At 45.4% G+C, this 20,674-nt stretch overlaps 1 protein-coding gene across 1 annotated transcript; it reads left to right on the forward strand.

Annotated features, from left to right (window-relative positions):
* Nucleotides 1-472: 472 nt before the first annotated feature.
* On the forward strand, nucleotides 473-19,298 carry scarf2 (scavenger receptor class F, member 2). Its single transcript, XM_031570314.2, has 11 exons — nucleotides 473-1,583; nucleotides 4,391-4,449; nucleotides 4,552-4,653; nucleotides 4,887-5,406; nucleotides 5,746-5,964; nucleotides 6,142-6,270; nucleotides 7,496-7,599; nucleotides 9,470-9,584; nucleotides 10,007-10,131; nucleotides 13,507-13,659; nucleotides 15,487-19,298. Exons 1-11 carry the CDS (start codon nucleotides 1,429-1,431, stop codon nucleotides 16,650-16,652), a joined length of 2,847 nt encoding a protein of 948 aa, XP_031426174.1. The 5' UTR covers nucleotides 473-1,428; the 3' UTR covers nucleotides 16,653-19,298.
* The last annotated feature ends 1,376 nt before the right edge of the window (nucleotides 19,299-20,674 follow it).

The raw sequence follows: 20,674 nt of genomic DNA on the forward strand, positions 1-20,674 counted from the left end.
TCAGTTCATCTATTCGAATTCGGGCGCGCTGGAATACTGTCTTGAAACAAAGTTCATAGGCACATCACATCATCATATTGTCACCATCTTGGTTACTGTCACGAACATAGCGAGTGTGAAGAGACAAATACCCACCAAGATGGCTTCTTGTGTTGAGCTCTATGCAGACCAGGTATAGTCTTTGGGGGGTAGACTAGGTGAGCTTCCCCACAAGAGCCACTGGTGGGCCGAATAGCCTGAGAACTCAGTCACATCAGGCATTAGTCAACTTGGTTGAGATTACAGAGAACTTCAGTCGTCACTCACACAATGAGGATTTCATGAGAAGCCTACTTGGAGCCTAGCGTATCTCTTAACAATGTTGGCTGCAAACATATGTATGTATTACTGTTCACCCTTATGTCCATCCTTTTACCCAATGTTAATCGTCATCGAGGTTTTAAAAGTTCACTCAAGGAGACAGCGGGGGGAGCCGTTGTCTTCCTAATCATTTACATTTACCTTGAAGGCCTATATGGTTTATTAGTCATATTCTAGAATTACGTTGGGCCCACTATCAAAAACACGCATTCTGTGAAGATCTCTAACTGCATTTTCCTTATTTCAGAACAGATTTGAACTATCTCTGTCTGCCTGACTGTACGCGCTGAAAGTGTTTGGGAGCATGGGTATGAGAGAGTCTCGGGTTGGGAAGAAAAAGAAGCGTCTTTTCTATGGCACACCCACCCTGTAGCACTCGTTCAGTGGCATCAGACCGAGAAATCAACTGTTGCGCACGAAAGTCAAGCTTACTTAATTCCCTATAGCCAGGGCCAAGGATAGGGTAACTAATCAGGAATTTCCCTCTGCCACTCCTGAAAATGAGCGCGACGAAAAAGCAAACGCGTAACGATTCATTTTTACGCCTCCCGTTTCCGCTCAGAAAATGAGGGTCTATAATATACCTATGTCTGCTCAAATGTACAATATTTTCCAATGAACTACTGGATCCCTACCTATCTTGAAAAAAGTTGCAAGAAGACGGGCGCCAGTTTTCAGCTTTTTAACACCAGCAAAACTATTAATGGATAGTTTTTAAGGATTAAGTCTTTATCCATTGCTGCCTTTACAAATGATTGGAGTACGATTCCAGTGGTGGAGTCGCTTGCTGAAGTGGAAACGAAGCAACGAGTAAAACTTTGGGGTTTTATAACTTTTGTGCGCCCTCTTCTCTGTGGATTGGTGTTGCTACACCCTCTCGCACTAATCGTTCATGGCGTAGACGGTCGTCATATCTTCTTCTGTTTCCGAAGAACTTGGATAATACTTTCTGAGAAGTAAAACCCAAATGAACGTTTTTCTGACGTGTGTGATTGTACATTTTATTCCCAGAAAGACAGAGGGTCGCAAAAAAGATCAGTTAACATTTCTTGTTTCTAATTGGAAGGAATGGTTGACAAAAGAGACGCATGGAAGGATGCTGTTTCTTGTACAATGGAACTGAAAAGTATTTTTACAGTTGCCGTGGTGTTGTTTTTGTTCATTTCTCCGATTTTCAGCCAAGAACTCAATCCTAAGGGTAGGAATGTATGCAAAACGCCAGGGTAAGTGTAACCAAGTAGAGCAATGCATGGACTAATGGTTCACCCTGTTGGGGAAAGTAATCACGGATGCTGTAGTTTTTCTTTGTGTCGCACCTCTTAGACTCTTCCCAGATTATGTCTACATAACAAACTACTCTTGTTTGTTATGTAAAGCAAAAAACGAACGGTTTGACTAACATGTACCCGAGTGTTATGCGATGCCTTTTTTGTGTTTACAATATTTCATCTGTTAACCACTTCTTATCTCAAACGCGTTGGTTTGTTAATGAAACTGACCCCAAGAAAAAATGTATAACAGCACGTTGGCGCAAAAAAGAGCTAATTTATATACTGCCAATCTGTTCAGCAGCCACCCAGATGTTCACATCTGGACATCAGTCCGTGAAAAGGATCCTCTAGGGGGCGTCATTATTCTAGGCCGCTGCTTGAAGTCGTGGCACAGGTCTTCGACCAACAATTTATAATATAAATACAAATGTTTCGTTTTCTGCTTCTGCGGTAGAGTGAAGGGTTTTTAGGGATGTTGTTAGACTCTGTCTCTGTCCTTTGCTGAGATTGGTTTGCACCTATTTCTGTACAACTGAGGACCATCAGTGTAAGCAGTGGCAGGTCTCTCACTCTCTCTAAATATGAGTGTGTGTGTGTGTTTGTGTGTGTTTGTGTGTGTGTGTGTGTGTGTGTAGCTCAGCCATTGCCAAGAAATCCAGAAAGTTGGTCAAGAGTGTGGTCAAGAAACTCAGGGAGTTGGCTTTGATGTGGAAGGTGAAAACAGGGGGAAATTACGTAACTCTTTGACAGGTATTGCACAGTTTATATGCTGTGAGATTTGATAAAAGCCATGTAATTCAATCACATGACTTAGGAGGCCACACTATTGTGTTATGTAAACAGGACATTTTGAGTGCCGTTGGACACTATCCATGTTTAGCCCAACAGTGTAATGATAACAAACCTAAAGAACAGTTGAGTCTAGTGCTGTGAAGGGATAATATGAAGAATGTTGACCTTGTTAATGAACCAATAATATCAAATTTAGATTTAATTTTATACACTCAAGCTGAACAATTTTGTAAATAGACCTCCAACTGTTGGGTGGGGGGGTTAACAACAGCTCAACTGTCGCTACAGTGTCAGCACTCCCAGTTTGAAGCCATGTCAAGAATGGAGATGGAGGGAAAAAAACATGGCGCCACCCACCATGATCTTAATCCCTGACAGGAAATAGCTCACTATCAATTTTAAATCTCCCTGACTTCATTTTCCATTTTTGTGGCTTCTTTTCTCCATTTGCCCAGTTCATTCAGTGTAGGACGTGACAGGAAAGTCACCAAACATTTATCTTAGTTACACAGAATTTCCCTTTCAGAACTGTAGTCACTAAATATTCTTTAGTTTCGGAAGGTCACACATACAGCGTTGAATGATTTTAAATGGCTACTCTATTTCTTTTTTGGGTTGCATTATTCATTCCACAATGAAGTGATCCCTGTTTTATCACAGCTATATGGCCTTGGCATTGAAAAGTTATTTTCAGACCACCCTTCTTCAGCCCTTTTGTAGACATAAACATTTTGACAGCCTCAGCTTTTTAAATGGTGGTTCTCATTAGGAAGATTTTTTTTATTACAGTGTAGGTTAATGCAGCACACATGGATCATGTGCGCGCGCACAAAACATACACCCAGGGGTGTTAACTCCAACCACAGCGGTGTTGTTCTTCACTAACATAAGGCCATCTGTTTGAGAACTCAAACATCGAAAACAACTGTCATCACAAGACTGTATATGAATTATTCCTGCTTTGTCATCATGAAGGGTTTTTTATGTCACGTAAATGTGTGCTTCTGCAGGTCAACTAGCAGAAGAAAGTGCTTACAATGTTACTGTTGTGGGTTTGGTTTCCAGGGAGCATCATACTGACAAAAAAGGGGACCTTACCTGTACCTTACCTTACCTGCTTTGGACGCCAAACAACTGAATGTTGGCCTCCATATCACAGTGGCCCTCATAAGCAATGAAAAGAACCAGCACCTATGACATTGGAGTGGTCTGTTTTAATGAAGCAGAGGAATCGAGGCTGTGGTTGTATACACCCCTGGTAAGAGGAGACAGGGGGAGAAACCAGAGGAAAACAAACTGTTTTGGAGGGGGTGGGGGTGTTGGCAGAAAGCTGGGGTCATGCTCCCGAGGAAACAGAAGTGTAGAGGGCGACCGGCGGAGGTCACATTCTTTAGAGGGGAGGGAGGAAGCACGTGGACTTTATAGTGTGCCATGTATCTCAATAGAGAGAGAATGTACCCGTGAGATAAAAAGCAAGCAGCCTGGGTTTTGTCAAAGTGCTGCCGACGCTCCGTCTCCCACTAACACAAAGCCCGCGGGGAGCTAATCGCGCCCCAACCACGGCCTCTCCTCCAGCAGCTAGTCATTCCATTCCTCGCATAGATGTGTTGGGTTCCATAACCTCCATGGGTTACTGTTTCAAAGAGCCCGTTTGGTGGAAAAACCAAACGCAGACACATGTGTTATTGTTTGTGTGTCTGTGTGTGGGTGTGTGTGTGTGTGTGTGTTGTTTGTGTATTCGATGATTCAGCGCTGGGAGACGTGTTTGTAAAGCATCTGTGATATGCAAGTTAGAAGAAATGTCACAGGTGGCAGGCAGACGTCCCGAATATGCGCTGCAAGCCTCACAAACCGACATAAGCGCCCCAGATCAAACAGGGGAGTGGGATGGGAGTGATATAAAATCGCAAGCGGCACTCTGTTCCCCTCACTCCCTTCTGTGACTGATCATCTATTCTCTTATCCAGGTCATCTGAGTCTGTGTGCTGCAGTGGATGGGCACAGTTAAGAGAAGAATGCTCCATACGTACGTATCTGCCCCCTTTGTTGACTATGCTATTTCTTGATGCTTTTGAAGTTGCACTGTGTTGACCGCAGTCTTGTTCGGTTACATCTTTTGCCCCCTCAGCTCTTTGTGAGGGCAATTTCACTTGTAAAGAGAACGAGGTGTGCGTCAGGCCCAACGAGTGCCGCTGTCGACATGGATATTTCGGAGCCAGCTGTGATACTAGTAAGCAAACACTTTCTGAACTTTCATGCACTCTCTCAGACAGCCTCACTGATGAATTATTTAGATTCAAGACCACTCACATATCCACACACAATACACTATGAAATCAAAGCACAAGAGAGATAAAATGTGTTCCATCTGAGGTATGACAAAAAGCACCTACTGCTTGCCTTTGTGGAAATGCTAGGAGTGACAGCTGGCTTAAAAACATCTGTTGATTTTGGTTTTGCCAGAGTGCCCCACCCAATTTTGGGGTCCAGACTGCAAAGGGAAGTGCACGTGTTACCCTAACGGGAAGTGCGACGATGTGACGGGCAAATGCACGTGCAACCCCAACCGCTGGGGGTCCAACTGCGAGAAGCCCTGTGCTTGCCAGAAGGGCAAGTGCGACCAGGAGACGGGCAAGTGTACGTGCCATGCGGGCTTCTGGGGGCCACAGTGTGCCAACAGCTGCTACTGCGCCATCAACTCGGTGTGCGACCAGGCCACGGGCCGCTGCATCTGCCAACCGGGCTGGTACGGGCGCAGCTGCAACACCCAGTGTGCGTGCAATGGCAGTCCGTGCGAGCAGTTCACAGGCCGGTGCCAGTGCCGGGAGCGGCTGTGGGGACAGCACTGCGAGCGCTACTGCCAGTGCGTGCATGGCAAGTGCAACCAGGCCGACGGCTCGTGCACCTGCAAGCCGGGCTACCGGGGAAAGTTCTGCAGAGAGCCTTGCCCAGCCGGGTTCTACGGACAGAACTGCAGGAACAGGTGAGAGCAAGAACTGGGGAAACACAAAATACTTGCAAAGGACGCAGTTTAACTCATGACAGTTATTTTACTTCTTATAAATGTTATCTTTAGTGTTGAGTCTAGATCAGATTGAGTGATTTTTATAGGATGTCTCATGATTCTAGAATGGTAAATATAAACTCTATCACTATTCTGTAAGACCTACATCACATCACCATTGTTAGCTGCCAAGAACCAATGGATTCATGTCATGTATACACATGTGTTATTATTTGTGTTTTCATGCCATGGAGAAAAACATCTGCAAACAGAGGAATGTACTTCCTCCCATTTACACCAATATGGCCACTTTCTCAGGTGTGGCCACTGCAAAGGGCAGCAGCCCTGCAAAGTGACCGAGGGTCGCTGCGTCACCTGTGAGCGAGGCTGGAATGGCACCAAGTGTGACCTGATGTGCGCCCCTGGCTATTTCGGGGAGAACTGCAAGGACGAGTGCCCACCATGTAAAGATGGCCATTTCTGCAGTCGCATCGATGGCAAATGCTCTCACTGTAATCCCGGCTGGATCGGAGATCGGTACAACTGCTCGTTATTGTCACTGTTACAATCTGTAATGGCTTTTTTTGGTCAGTTAGAAGCGCTATGAAAATCCACCAGTCAAATGAAATACTGACAGAACCAGAAATTGTGTGTAGGCAGTGACACAACAAATGCCTGTTTACAAGCTTTCTTTGTGTCCTTCCTCTCCTGCAGCTGTGAGGTGCGCTGTCCCAATGGCACCTATGGCGACAGATGTGAGAACGACTGCAGCCACTGTTTTAATGGGGAGTGTCACTTTGCCACCGGGGAGTGCCTGTGTGATCCAGGCTTTCATGGGACTTAGTGAGTTGCCATTATTCTCTTTTAAGCTTGTTCATTACTCTCTCTTAAGTCTGGGCTCCATATTTTGTCACTGAAATTTCACCTAATAAAATCCCAGGAAAGAGTATTTTGCACTTGAATGCCAAATCACCCCGTTTAAGCCATGCCTAATGTGCTTTTGAGGTTTAAGAATGTAGTCAGCCCTAATGTGGCCAACCCAAAACCAGTCTAGTGTGTACTTGCTTTCCTTAGACTAGAACAAAAAATCCCTAGTCTCCCTGCATGAAATAGGTGGCAAGAAGTCATCAGTAGTTTCCCTGGGAATCCCCTGATGTGTGGATACTTAGGCATACTCTACTGATGAGGATATGACTGATGTGTGGATACTTAGGCATACTCTACTGATGAGGATATGACTGATGTGTGGATACTTAGGCATACTCTACTGATGAGAATATGACTGATGTGTGGATACTTAGGCATACTCTACTGATGAGAATATGACTGATGTGCGCCACTACCATGAGGAAGGGACAGACCCAAAACCACATTGGTGATTGGACATACTGGCACTAACACCAATTGACACCAATTTAGACCTACAGATTAAATAGAGTAAATTAAGTAACATGTATGCTTTTTTGTTTACCTCCTGTTAAGGAACTATTGGCCTCAACCAGCTGGTTTACATTGCTGTAAAAGGCCCATTCTGTAGATACAAGTGAGCACAAATATGCCACAACATTGAGTTTAGAAGTCTCTTTTTTAAACTGTACATATTTTTAGTTAATTGAAACATAAAGTGTAAGCACTTTCTGCATTCAAACGTGTGATTGGTATTTGTCCAATAGCATGAATGTTACATTACTATTTATTGTGTAGATGATTTTGTCTCAGCTGGTTTCATTTCTTGTCAAGATGAGTTTGAGAACTAAAAACCCTTAAAAATACAAAAAGTTCATGATTCAGACTTTTTGAGCCTTTTATCTTTTCATCAAAGTAATATTTTTATAATGTTTTCACATTGTGCACCTTTCCACATGCAAAGATCAAAGGGTGGAAGAAATTAATATATGCGTGGTATTATTCAGTACTTCTGGAGTGTCAGCTCAGTGTGCAGCTTTGATTCAAGAGTGGCTGGTTCCTCCCCTTTTTACTAAAGATTCCTATTCTGCATTACAACTCTATCAGTATTCACGTCATCATTCAAAAGCCTCCTTTTGTTGCCCTTTGCCCCTCTTCTCAGCTGTAACCTCACCTGTGACTTTGGCCAGTATGGAGTGAACTGTGCCCAGACCTGCCCGTGCCATGACAAGAACTGCGATCCTGTGTCCGGAGCCTGCAATCTGCGTAAGGAAAACAACGTTTTTGGCTGTAGATGAATGGGTCATACATTACATCACTGCTGTGGAACCTGTATGGGAAATAGCTTTGAAACATTCTTGAGTGTTGTTGTGACGGCCCTAATGGCTCCCTCTCTTTGCTGTTTGTTCCATTGTGTCAGAGAATGGGAAGGTAGTGTTGGTTATCCTGTGCAGAAGGTCAAAACTATTAAGGCAGAAGCCTCTGCTGTAGCAAGATGGGAGAGTTCTGCGAAACAGTCCAGTTTGCTGTTTGCGATTACTGACATCACTTCCTGTTTGGCTCTACTTGACAGCCTGTCGCTTAAAAGTGAAAGACGTAATGGTCATGCGGAGACAGAGTGGTCAAGCTGCTATGGGAACCATAAACAGACATAAATACATTACTTATATTCTGTAGTGAGGCATGCCAATGGCTTCTCTCCAACCAATACCACTAGCATGTACAGTACATCATAATTAAAATGCTACAAATTCGACACAAGGGCTATTAGAATGCATTGTCACATTTAACATGTTGGTTCAGTTACACTGTCCTTCAGTCCTAGGCTTGCGGTATTGTCTCTTGACACTTATTGGTTGGAAATCCTCCCCTCCATGTTTTTGTAATGAATTTTGTCTGAGAGAATATGGGAAAACAGGACATGGCAAGAACTGAGGTACCAGATACACCAAGCAGCATGTTGTTACAACAGTTCTCCCCAAAACGCTGACTGAAGATCCTTTCTCTCCACCCAACCATACAATTCCCCGCTGTGACCTAAAAAAAACAATTTCCAGCCCTTTCCAAAAAGAAAAAAACAGAAGACTAAAAACTCTGTCTAGTGTTTACAAAGTCTGCGAATGGAGAGAAATACAGTTGTAACTGGTGACACACATTGTCTGGTGTGTCTTTGTGTATGTAGGTCACTGTAGCAGACTCTAGCCGAGGTTTAACACAGAGAGGCCTGATGGCGTTTCCAGACCGGTGTCTTATTTTTACGGCTGTGTTTGTTGGCCGAGGGCCTGCGCTGGCCCCGGTGTGTGTGTGTGTGTGTGTGTGTGTGTGTGTGTGTGTGTGTGTGTGTGTGTGTGTGTGCGTGTGTGGTGGGGGTAGCATGGAGAGAGAGACTGCAGGAAGGGAAAAGGGATCCTGAGGGGAACAGGATCAGCAGAGGTTTCAGCGCAGCAGTGCTCATGTCAGGAGGTGGTGATGTCACTGAATCCCCCAACCACTCCACACACCCCCCACACACCTCTCCCCCTTTTCCTCATACAGCTGTGGACACAGAGAACGCACTCATGTCCCCAACACTCTCTCTCTCACAGACTCACACATGCACACACACATCTGTCTCCAAACGTACATCCAGGCATAAGCATGAATGGTAACACACACAAACACACAAGTAAAAAAAAACACATTCACAAACAGAAAAAAGCAAACACTGCCCATTAAATTGGGGGCCGAGGGTCAGTCATGCGCCATTTAACCGGAGGCATGTTATTTAGGGGGATCTGTTCCCTTCATTTCCCCCTGCTAACTCATTCAGAAAAAAAAGACAATGTCAAATACAGACAGTCCTGTTGTTTAGTGCCATCACAGCACAACAGTAATCCTTACTCTTTATTACTAAGACAACAGGTATTAAAAGTCTCCTAAGGTTTTATGTTGGGTCATTAACTCCAGGTACTATATATGAGAGGAAAACTTTGTACAGTACCACAAAACCCAAGTGACGGAGCCCAAGAGGGTTTGTTGGCATACGGTTGTGTGTGGAGCAGATTGGCAGTGTGTGACTGGCAGTCTTGGGAGCAGATTGGCACACCCTCTGTTATTTTTTTTCTCTTCTTTATTTTTTCTCTCTCATTCTTCCCAGAGCCCAACCAGCGGATGGGAGTGATTGCGGCCGGGTCGCTGGTGGCCTTCCTCCTAGTGCTGCTCCTCTGCCTGCTCTGCTGCTGCTGCCTCTGCCACAACAAAGGTGACATCAAGTGAGTGACAGGCGACAGGGGAAAAGTGCCAGGAAAGTGTTGTTTACCAGCCGTGAAGGGTGGTAACATGATTCCATCGATTTTCTGATTGATTGACAGGGAGACATGTGTCTCTCTCTAGTCTCTATGTTATGTGTGCTTTTCTTCACCAGACTGAAGTCAAATGTGTGTGTGTGTGTGTGTGTGTGTGTGTGTGTGTGTGTGTGTGTGTGTGTGTGTGTGTGTGTGTGAAAGAAAGAGAGAAAGAGAGAGAAGGAAGGAAAGAGAGCACGAGAGCATTGAGTTTCATTGTAATATAATGCACTATGGTTAACAGTGCACTCTGTGGCTTATTGCGTAACGCCGAGCCTTGATGCAGAAGTTAAAACTGGTCCTTTTTTCTTCTTTTTTCTTCTTCTTCAACACATCTCTCTCTTTCCCAGCCCAGACCAGGATAATTCCACCAGCAGCAAGAAGGCCAAGCGTCTCCTCTGCGGTCGCTTCAGCCGAATCAGCACCAAGCTGCCGCGGATTCCATTACGTCGTCAGAAGCTGCCCAAAGTCGTCGGTATGTCCAAACTCACACACACACGGCTGCCAAAAGGGCCCCGGCACAGTTACCCTGTCTGTTGTGTTTATGGTGTTTACAACGAGTGACAAAGTCCAGTGTTTACCTGTCACCAGCAGAACGTCAGAGTGTGTGTACCCCGCACGATAAATTACAGGCAGACAGAGTCGCACCGTTACGGTAGGCTCCTTCGGAAATAACCCTGAGCCCATGGATACAGTTGAAAAGTGTACTGCGGCTACCTAATGTCTATGGCGTTTCATCGGAAAGGCACGCACTGGTCGAAGGCCATATTATTATTCTTGGCTCTCACGAATGCCATGTGCTCATATTATTTCAGTCTTAAACACAGTCGTTTTTTTCCCCCTCCCTCGCTCGTTTTTCTTCTTTTTTTTTGCTCCCTCCCAGTCCTTATTAAACCACCTCTGGACCGGGGGGTAGAGTGCTTGGAGATCCTTTATCAAAGGCTACACTGTGTCTGGAGCCTGGTGCTCCTGCTCTCTAAGGAGGCTGTGTGGTTGCAGGGCTCGTGCTTGCCAGATCCCTCTTTAGTATTGGAGGGGGGGGGGGGGGTAGAGTCACATTTGCAGCCTGTCTGAGTGTTTGGTTTGAACCTGTCTGTAAAATACATCTGCAATGCCAAAAAGCTGGTGTGAAAAAAAAAATGGTTTAAATTCAGAATGTTTAATCAGCAAATGTCAGACACAAGGCGTTTCGCTTACGTTGAGAGGGGGCAGAGGGTAATGTAGCTCTTATACGCACACCACATTTTAACATACTTTCAGATCTTGAATCCAGGGGTAGCATAGTGTAGCTGGAATACATTCAGTTCCAGGTGGCACATTTGAATCTGTTAAAGCACTGCCAGTTACATTTGCCTCAGCTGTTTTGCTCCTCAGCGCTATATCAGGACAAAAAGCCTAGTGGGGCTGTGCCTGTTTAATGCTTCTTTAAGCCCAGATCTAGTTTTATTGGCACCACACCCTCCAAGAAATTACATGATTTTTTTTAATGAGACCATTGTGCATCTCACTGAATATTTTCGTTATGTTGCAGTTCTTGTGCAGTGTATATTTAGGGAGTGGTTAAGTATAGGGAGGCTTGTGTTTTTTCACTATGCTGAAGTTTAGGCCCCTTCGGTGAAAAGATGTCCTTGGCATGGCAGTGCAGGACAGAATTTGAATTGCAGTGCTTGTTTGTTGCCTTAATAAAATACTTAAGGTTACAAAAGCTGTCGAGTAGAAAGCAAATAAGCACCATGTTGGGGCAATAAAAAACGAATTTTTGTAAGGGGGTCAAACAGTCAGCGTCTCAGACAAACAAGCTCTTTCATCCACATGTCACAAAGCAAGAAATCCCATAACGTCAGCACGACCCCGATAACAAATCAGCCGAGATCTCATGACACAGAGCTACCCGAACACATTTTTCTACACGAAAGGTCCAGAACGAAACTGGAATTGCCGCTGAAATTTGCTGCATGCAATATCTCGTCTTCTGAAAAAGCTTTGACTGAAGAGGAAGAGTCTCTCTTTCTCTCTCTTTCTCTTACACACACACTCTCTCTCTCCCTCTCTCTCTCTTACACACACACTCTCTCTCTCCCTCTCTCTCTCTCTCTCTTACACACACACTCTCTCTCTCTCCCTCTCTCTCTCTCTCTCTCGTACACACTCTCTCCCTCACTCTAACTCTACACCCACCGCCCCCCACACACCCCCATTTCCTGTTCAGAGCATGCTGCGTGGCTCGTCTCATTGGCCACCCGCTGCACTGAAGTCTAGCACTCCTCTTCTGTGTAACTCTACTCTCTGAGGGACACCTAAGACCTGTGCATTCCACAGAGAGAGAAGGGGTTACTACTTAGGGGCAAGAAATGAGAAGCTTGAAACAGGAAGTGTCCAGCTTGAGTCAGACCTGTGTTTAGTTCAATGTGGCACCAGTTCTAAAACATGTAGAAGACAAAATCGGCGAAAACATGCCCCCTCCCCCACATACCAATGCGGCACATTCACACACACACACAGACACACACACACTGTCTTTATGACTCATAGCTTTTTCAATCTCAAGCTCATGAATCTCATCCTCATTTGAAACAAGATGACTCACATTGTCTGAAAGTTAGTCAATGTTTTCCTGAGTAATTAGTTTTCCCTCTGCACCAAAATAGCTGACCCCATCCAAATGTTCTCCAGATGCACAAAGGGACAGGCTTACTGTGATTTTGAAAGGCTTCAATCTGCCTTGGGGTGTTTAAAACCTTCTCTACTACCCCCTGCCCCCGCATACCATAAAAACTGCTAGGGGACTTGGGGCCACCTGCTGTCCCAAGCAGCTGGGGTGGGAATGGGGGCATTCGACTATGTAGTTTTGGCTGGCCAAAAATGTGCCTGTGTGTATAGGCCACTGTGAGGGGTTGGGCTCCCAGTGGCGCTCCTCTCCCAGCGCCCTGTCTGGATCCTCTTTATGGGGCACCAGTTGTCTAGTGCTCTTATACCCAACGGAACAAAGACGCTGACTGTGTTCTCTGCCTCTTGTCATGCCGCCATTGCTGTTTGCTGAAGATGGGTCACTGTTATTCAAATGCTATCAATTAGGTTGTCAAAAGGTCTTGCAAAAAAACACATGCAAAGATGTATCGCTACTTGGTCATTTAATGAAGACTTGTTGTACTTATGAAAGAATAATAAAATGACAATTATTCTCTTTTCCCCACTGAGTTTAACCCACCATAAGACAAGGACACTTTTTGTCACGACTGCTTCTTTGTAGATTTGCCCTCAGGAGAGCAATGTCCAGTTCGGTTACAGAGAGAGGCGGCGTCCTTTGGCACGTTCTAGCGGAGAGCGGGACAGCTGGAGTCACGCGCAATAACGCTGAAGTCAAAAGTTGCCTCTTCTCCTCTCCTGATCTCAGCAGGGATTTAGACGCTCCTCAACCACAGGCATCCCACAGCCGTCCCCATTCTGTAGGCCAGCAGAAAGCCCTAGCATTAAGCATGAGGAAAGAGCTTTCACCCGGGCGAAAAAGCTGTGACCTACATTAGGCAGTAAGAGAGAGAGAGAGAGAGCACTCAGCAGACTCTTGGGAGGCACAGGCTGCCGCTCTTAGCCCAGCTCACACTCCAATGATGACACCTTGATTACAGGCCGACTTCACTCCACTACAGCTACTTGTCTCTCTCACAGTCTCTCGGCGACTAAAATTCTAAACTGTTATCGGCAGCATGTAAAAAGGTCATGTTTGAAAGAGGCATTGTTTCACTAAGAACGTAGCAAGTCTTCTTTGGGCTTACTTTAACTGACCCCCTGCCCCTGTGTTTGTTTACTTTCTTTTTTTCCTTGTTTTTTTTCCCTTGGTTCAACCGTGTAGTAGCTCACCATGATCCAGAGAACACCTTCAACTGCAGCTTCATCGAGCCCCCGTCCGAGGTCGAGCCGCACTCCCCCTCCTGGTCCGACCAGGAATCCCTCTCGTCCTTTGAGACCAGTGAGGACGGCCCAGTGTACTGCATCCCCCACGAAGGTGAGTCCCAATGGGAAGGCTTAGTGCGCAGAGATAGCACTTTTTTGTTGTTGTTAGCATTCGACCAAGTTATCTGGGCTATCAGGACGGGTGGGTTGAAGTTTCAGAGCAATTATGGCATGACCTACTTTAAGGGATACCATCATAGAGCCAGATCGAGCTTGTGATAGGCCATGGCCTCAAACCCTGTGCCCTGTGTGTGCTTGAATATACAAACAGGAAATGGCATGGATGGTAAAGTCAGCACGTGGCACAGGGCCAAGCCATGAGTAAATTATAGGGGGGGTGTTTTCTGAAAAGTCCTTGCCTTTTCTTTCTTTCTTTCTTTCCTTCTCCATTTATTTGCATTTAGCATCTTGCTTCATTTATGTCTCTCTCTGTTTTGATTTAGATTAGATTGTTCTAATGGCCTCTAAACTAACAATCGAATCTAAATCTTTAGCAGGGAGCAGCGCAAGGAGACAGTAATAAAACCAAAACAATTATAACAAATGTACAACGATTAACGATTAAAACAATAGAAGTGGCCTTAAACAATACAGTAGTGGTAGGAGACAGAGTGAGAGGTAACAGCATATGGGGTAAAAAACTGCCGTATGTGCATTATGAGTAAGTAGGTCCATAAAATGCTTAGTGCTTAATGAATGTGAAAGTATGTGTGTTGGGAGGGTCTTTGGCAGTGGAGGGAAAACAGAGGTTACAGTCTTTGGCAAGAAGCTGTTTTTATTTGTTGTTATTGCAATTGATGGTCCTGTAACTTCTTCCAGAGGGGAGAGGGTCGAACAGACAATGTCCAGGGTGGCTTAGATAATTTATGATACAGCTGTCTTTCTCTCTTAGTCGGCCAGTGTAAATGTCCTTCAGAGATGGTAGTGTAGTCCCAATGGCCTGCTGAGCCACCTACCCCAGTCGTACCACACTGTGCAGCAGTAGAGCAGGAGGCTCTCAGTGGTAGCCCGGTAGAAGGTCACCAGGATCCGCTGTGGGAGGTGGGACTGTTTTAGCTATAATCTCTGCTGGGCCCTCTTCCCCTGGGGAGAGACGTTTGCGGACCACGTGAGATCTGCCGTGATGTAGACTACCAGGAATTTGAAGTGTTCCACCCTCTCTACCTCCTCCCCTCCTATGCAGAGGGCAGAGTGCTCAATCCACCTTGATCTTCTGAAATCTATTATCATCTGTCATGGGAACACCCCTCAGCCAGGTGTCAAACCTCCTCCCAGTACGCTGTTTCATTGTTGCTTGTTTGCGATTAGTCCAACTATGTTGGTGGTGTCATTGGCAAATTTGGCAATGGTATTGGATGGGGGAACAGTCATGTTTAAAGAAGGAGTAGAGGAGGGGGCTGGGGACATACCCCTGTGGTGCTTCTGTGCTCAGGATCAGAGTTATGCCTCTCTCTTATGACTTTCTGCCGTTTTGCGTCTTCTAAATGAAACCATTGACTCGTGCTTCAGTGAAGCATTATCTCAGCTCCAGTCATTGGAACTAATTGCATGTGTCTCTGATATTATCCAACATATCAATCCTAATTAAGCAGAACAAATGACAAATTAATTACATTAATTTCAGAGGCATCCATTTTTTTGTTATCACCATGTTGATAAAGTCTGACATAGCTGTGAGTTAATTGATGAAAATGCCCATTTAATAGACCTGCAGTACTTGAACAGATTAGTGTTATAATTTCCACTTGCTGTATCAGACGAAACACCCCTGCTGATATGACAAAACCACTGTGAAAAAGTCTGCATTTGAAATCTCTCCTCTAATGGCTCTGCAGTTACCTGTTTCTTCATGTGATCATTTTTTCCTCTCGTTCCACAGAGACCTGTGGAGATAGCAATGAGAAGAGTAGTCCCGCCCCGGTAGCAGAAAGCACAGTGGCGTCCAGCGAGGATGATGCTGGCGAATACACATCCCTCAAAGAGACCACTCCGGCCAAGCAAGGCGCCGGTGACGGCAGCGATCAGCCTCTGCTCAAGTCCACAGACAGCGAGGGCTCCACCAGTGGCTCTGAGTCGACCGCTGTGGCCCTCTATGCCTGCATCGCCCGCCTCTCCAAGCAATCTAAGGAGGACGAGGACAGCAGCGCAGGGGAGGTTAAAGGGAACGGCAAGCCTCCGTCTCCCGAGAGGACCAAACCCCGGCCTCCTGATCCCTCCACCAAACCCAAGGTCTCTTGGATCCACAGTGCAGTGGGAACCAACCAACCAGAGAAAGGGAAGGGGGAGACCCCGCCCAGCGAGAAGAAGAGAGGATCGTCAGAGTGTGGTGAGAAGCAGAGGAGCAGGGAGAAGTCGGGGAAGACCAAAGACAAGAAGAGCCAGGAGGGCAAAGTCCCCGAGGGAGGGGGGGACTCCCCCAGCAAGGGCAAACCTCACAAGGGCCGCACGGCTGAGGAACACAGGGAGCACATCAACGGAGTGGTGCAGAACGCTCTGAAGAAGATCAGCAACTTCCACTCGGAGAAGAAGGCTCCCAAGGAGGAGGCCCCCAAGGAGCCGCCCAAGAGCCCAAAAATCATGCACCCGCACATGAACTCAGAGGCCGCCACCCTGCTGGCCGCCCAGCTGAAGGAGAAGACCCAGTCCATCAACCGCAACGATGGCCTGGTGGGGGTCAAGACCAACGGGCTATCCACTCCGCAGGCGCAGCGTGAAAAGCCCACCCCGCCCCAGAAGGCCAAGCGCACGGTCGGCGGGGCACAGCAAGGCTCCACCAAGCCCCTGCTGCCCACCACCGGCAGCCTGCACAAGATGGTGGGGCCTGTGACGGACACAGCAGAGATCCCGGAGGCCCGGGGCCCGGACAAACAGCCGAGCATGAACGGCTCTAAGACTGTGGAGGTGGCAGGGGACTCAACACCCAAGAAGACCCCCATCAAAAAGCCCCCCAGGAAGAAAGGCAAGGAGGGTAACCCCCCTGACGCCGAGATCAAAACCACTCCAAAGACAGCTATCATGCCACCTCAAGTAGTGAAAAACAATTAGTGCTGTTCAGTCTCAATGGAGCTGCTCAATGAACCACACAGGCCATTTTTTTCTCATTAGTAACAAATGACTGTTATAGTGTTCAAGTAAACGAGCACAAAACAAGAATTTTTTTTCAAGGTCAAGGACATACCTGAAGCAAACATTACTCTCGAGGTAGAGTGGAGAGTACACAGAGGAATGCTTTACCATATAGTATTAATATGTACATGGGTTTTGAGGTAATGTTATAAGCTTGGTTTTATGTTATAAATTCAAGTGTATGCAAACTATAAGCAGTTCATTTAGCATATTCTGTACTCTCCTATTATACAAGGTATGTTTTTGATGGGTGTTCTAATCTGTGTTCAAAGACAGTGGCATAAGTCTTATGTTTTGTGGAGTTCTGCAGTATCCAGCACTTTCAAGGTGGTTTATGCAAAACAAAGTATTTAAAGATTTTGTTTATCGGCTACCAGCCTATTCAAAGACGGTACTGGTAATGCAGACACATTTGACTTTGCCCAATCCAGATCCTGATCATATTCAATATATATATATATAGGGTTAAATTCCATTTGTTGTAATCTATAGACCATATGTATTTACAACAACAAAGTTTGGCTAATACTGGGACTTTGAAACTTATTTGGCTCCATAATTACAGTCTTTAGCGAGATGAACAACCTGTGGGGCTTGAGGTTAGCTCTCTGTCATCCCTAAAATGGTAGCTTCACCCATGATTGGCATTTCATTTTCTTTAGGTCAAAGAGCACACTGCAATTTAATTGTGATAAATCATGCTTCAGTATGGCCCTGCTGAAATGAGAGCCAGAGCCCATCATGATCCCACTGTCAAGCTCCCTCAGACCACATGATGCCTTGCATAAGGAGATGTGAAAAATAACCTTTCTGTCAAACTCTCACGTACGGCGGTCTGTGCCAAGGCAGTGCAATCAACAGAGCCACACTGGAACTCTTGACCTTGCAGTTTAAGAGTAAAGTGCCTTAGAATTATCACAAGATGTGCCCTCAAGCGGTGTAAGGTTTTAGTCAAAAGTGCCCTTTCCTCTTCAAGCTGAGACTGACTGTGTGTGACGGTCCTGTGTGAGCTTATCTAAATGACTGGTGGCGTTGAGATAGCATTACTGTGGCGGTTCCAGACTTCTTCAACTGTGGTTGCTATTACTCAACCAAGGGTGGCATTCCCAAGTAAACCCCCTACAAACACACTGACACACACACACACACACACACACACACACACACACACACACGTGTGTAAAGATGTATGACTTTGTTCATAATAATAGTGAAGGACAGGCTCAAAGCCAGTGATTTAATTTGTTCTACTCATCTATATATGCCCTGTTATTCAGCTTGTTCACTTGAACCACTGATTCTCAAAAATGTATCTTTCATTGTGTCGGCATAAGGTAATAATAACATCAAAGGTCAAATATGTCTGTACAACTGCCAAAACTGTTCAAAACCCAGGTATTGATGTTAATATTGTTACTGTTTCCTATGCAAAAGATGACACCGAATGGTACGAGTGCACCATCTCTCGAATGCCGGCCACGTGCATGCTTAGACGATGACTGTCTCCTCGGAGCGGTTTCCTGCGCATATTGTCTCCCCTCAGTCTATCATACTATGTAATTATGGAACAACACATCATGTTCAGAGTTATGGGCCTAACAAGCACTTGTGGGTTATTCCGAGACCAGGAATACCCTTTCTATTAAATTGAGGACTAGAATCAAATACTAGAATGAAACTAGAAGAAAACTGGAGGCTTTTTGAGTTTTGATGCAATGTATTTAGGTGTTTTATAATGTCTTTTGCATCGTCCGAATGAAATAGTAAGAGTGAGTGTCAGTGTGTACAGACAGCAGTATGATATTACGACCACGTGCTAAGGATGTAAAGGAAAAAATTGTTGTTACTATGGTTGCAACTGTTTTCTATAATGGTACAATTATTTAGTCTTTATAATGGTTATTTTTCTACGTTAAAATATTTTGTAATAATATTTTGTCTATGTCTGTAAGCTGTGCTTATGTGATTTTTTGCTATCTCATGTTATTTTAACGTTAAATGAACTGGCTTTCATTTTTCTTTATTTCTTTTTGTTTTGTTTCTTCGTTTTATATATAAACATCAGGTACAAAAATTGAATATGATTTTACAGTATACTCAAGACGTTTTAGTGGTTGTGAGATTATTTTTGTCATTTTTCTGTGGAGATTCTTGTTCCTTGGGCAATGAACTGCATGAAGCAGAGATAAATGATTGGTCATTTCATATCTCACTTTCCTAATGGTCCACTGCATTTATTTAAAACTGCCTTTTTTCAAATAACTCACTCCGACAAGACCAGTTATACATGATTTTGCACAAATGTCTATGTGAAAACATGCTCGATTGTAAATGTTTGGAAGTCCGATATGAGATTTTGAGGACTGAGGTTTTACTCGAAACAAGAAAAGAGAATCTTTCCAACTGGCCCAGCTGCTGTTTACCGGCACAACAAAAGTAAGCCGTTCAGTTTTACCAGTAACCTTGGGTATGTTAACATCATTACTTTCCATTTTACAGTGTGTCCTTCTTGTAAATGTGTTGTTCCTCAGTTACTTCAAGAAAATAAAATTAAATGTTTAGCAATTGGACTTACTCACACCTTGTTAATGGTGCAGTTGGTTACATTGGAAAGCCGTTTCTGCAATTTTTTGTTGTGTAGGTAGAACTGGTTGTTAAGTCATGATTACCGATGCATGCAGGTCATCGCCAGGGGCTGTGATCGAAATTCATGTGATGAGATCACCTACACACTGATGGTCAGAGCGCACAGCTCTGCGTGGCTCCCTCCTTCCCAGCTGAGCTCCTTCGAGCTGTAATTGATATTTCACAGCTTCCGGTTTGGTTTGGTAACCCTCCCTGCAGCCTCTTTCAAACCACCTCTCTTCTCTCTCCTGCAACAACATCTCTCTCTCTCTATCTCTCTCTCTAACACACTTCCAACAAAAACAGTATCTGTATTTCAATTACTATTGTGTTTCCTTCTTGAAGATGTGTTGTTCCTAAGTAACTTCATGAAAATAAAACAAAACATGTAGCTGATTGGACCTATTACAGAGTGTGAGCAGTCCAGGATCCTCCAGCGCCATCTCTCTCTCTCTCTCTCTCTCTCTCTCTCTCTCTCCAGCTCTCCTGTTCTCTTGCTTGTCTCCTCCGTGTCTCTAGAGTGAGGTTTAGCACACGGTCACACACAGGATCATCAAAGGAAGAGCGAGCCACGGCCGGCCTCCACTTCAGGGACAAGGCGGCCTTTCATGAGGGGAACAGTCAGGGGTCTGTGCGCAGGGACCCTGCAGTTAATGCATCATGCGCCACATATTTGTGCTCCCTCACTCGGAGGGGGGAAAAGGGGGCACGGTCACCAGCCAGCAAGCGGGCTAACGGCAGCGGCAGCAGCGGGAGCCGCAACAGCAGCCCAGTGCCCTCGCAGGCGCATGCAGATCATGTGACCTGTAATTGAATCCAGAGAGGAGGAGAGGTTTTTTTTTCGGGGGCTGAGACTTTTGGGCTGGCTCTGCTGACATGGCGCCCCACTTACATGGCTGTCTTTTTTTTTTTTCTTCTCTTTTTTTTTTTTAAGGGGGGAGGGGGGTCAGATTTTTTTTTTCAGGGTTTGACATAGACTAAACAAAGACCACAAATGTTGCATGAGGCTGCGGACCGCGAGAGCTGACCATGTGGGACGCAGCGGTCGACGACCCAGCAGACCTTCCGAACGACCACTGCAGAACCTGCGTGCAGAGCCCTGTTTCACAATGAGGGATGATCTGCGGATAGTTCTGGAGCACTGAAATCAGTGAATTGCTTTTAAGGTGGTAGCAACTGGAGCACTGTTGAGTTGCACAGAGTAACTTTGTCCTTTGGGTCTGCTTACAGTATGCTCTGCACAAGTTATGGATGTGCTTTAGCCAGGAATGCACATTGTTTTCAGTAGACCCTGGGTGTTTTCAGACAAAGCTTAG

Source organism: Clupea harengus, chromosome 7 (genome assembly GCF_900700415.2).
Source record: "Clupea harengus chromosome 7, Ch_v2.0.2, whole genome shotgun sequence".
In the NCBI taxonomy this organism is placed as follows: Eukaryota; Metazoa; Chordata; class Actinopteri; order Clupeiformes; family Clupeidae; genus Clupea; species Clupea harengus.

Coding starts and splice junctions, on each gene's coding strand:
- scarf2 (XM_031570314.2), top strand. CDS start 1,429: ATGGTTGACAAAAGAGACGCATGGAAGGATGCTGTTTCTTGTACAATG. Junction 1,584..4,390: donor AATGTATGCAAAACGCCAGG/GTAAGTGTAACC, acceptor TCTCTTATCCAG/GTCATCTGAGTCTGTGTGCT. Junction 9,585..10,006: donor CACAACAAAGGTGACATCAA/GTGAGTGACAGG, acceptor TCTCTTTCCCAG/CCCAGACCAGGATAATTCCA.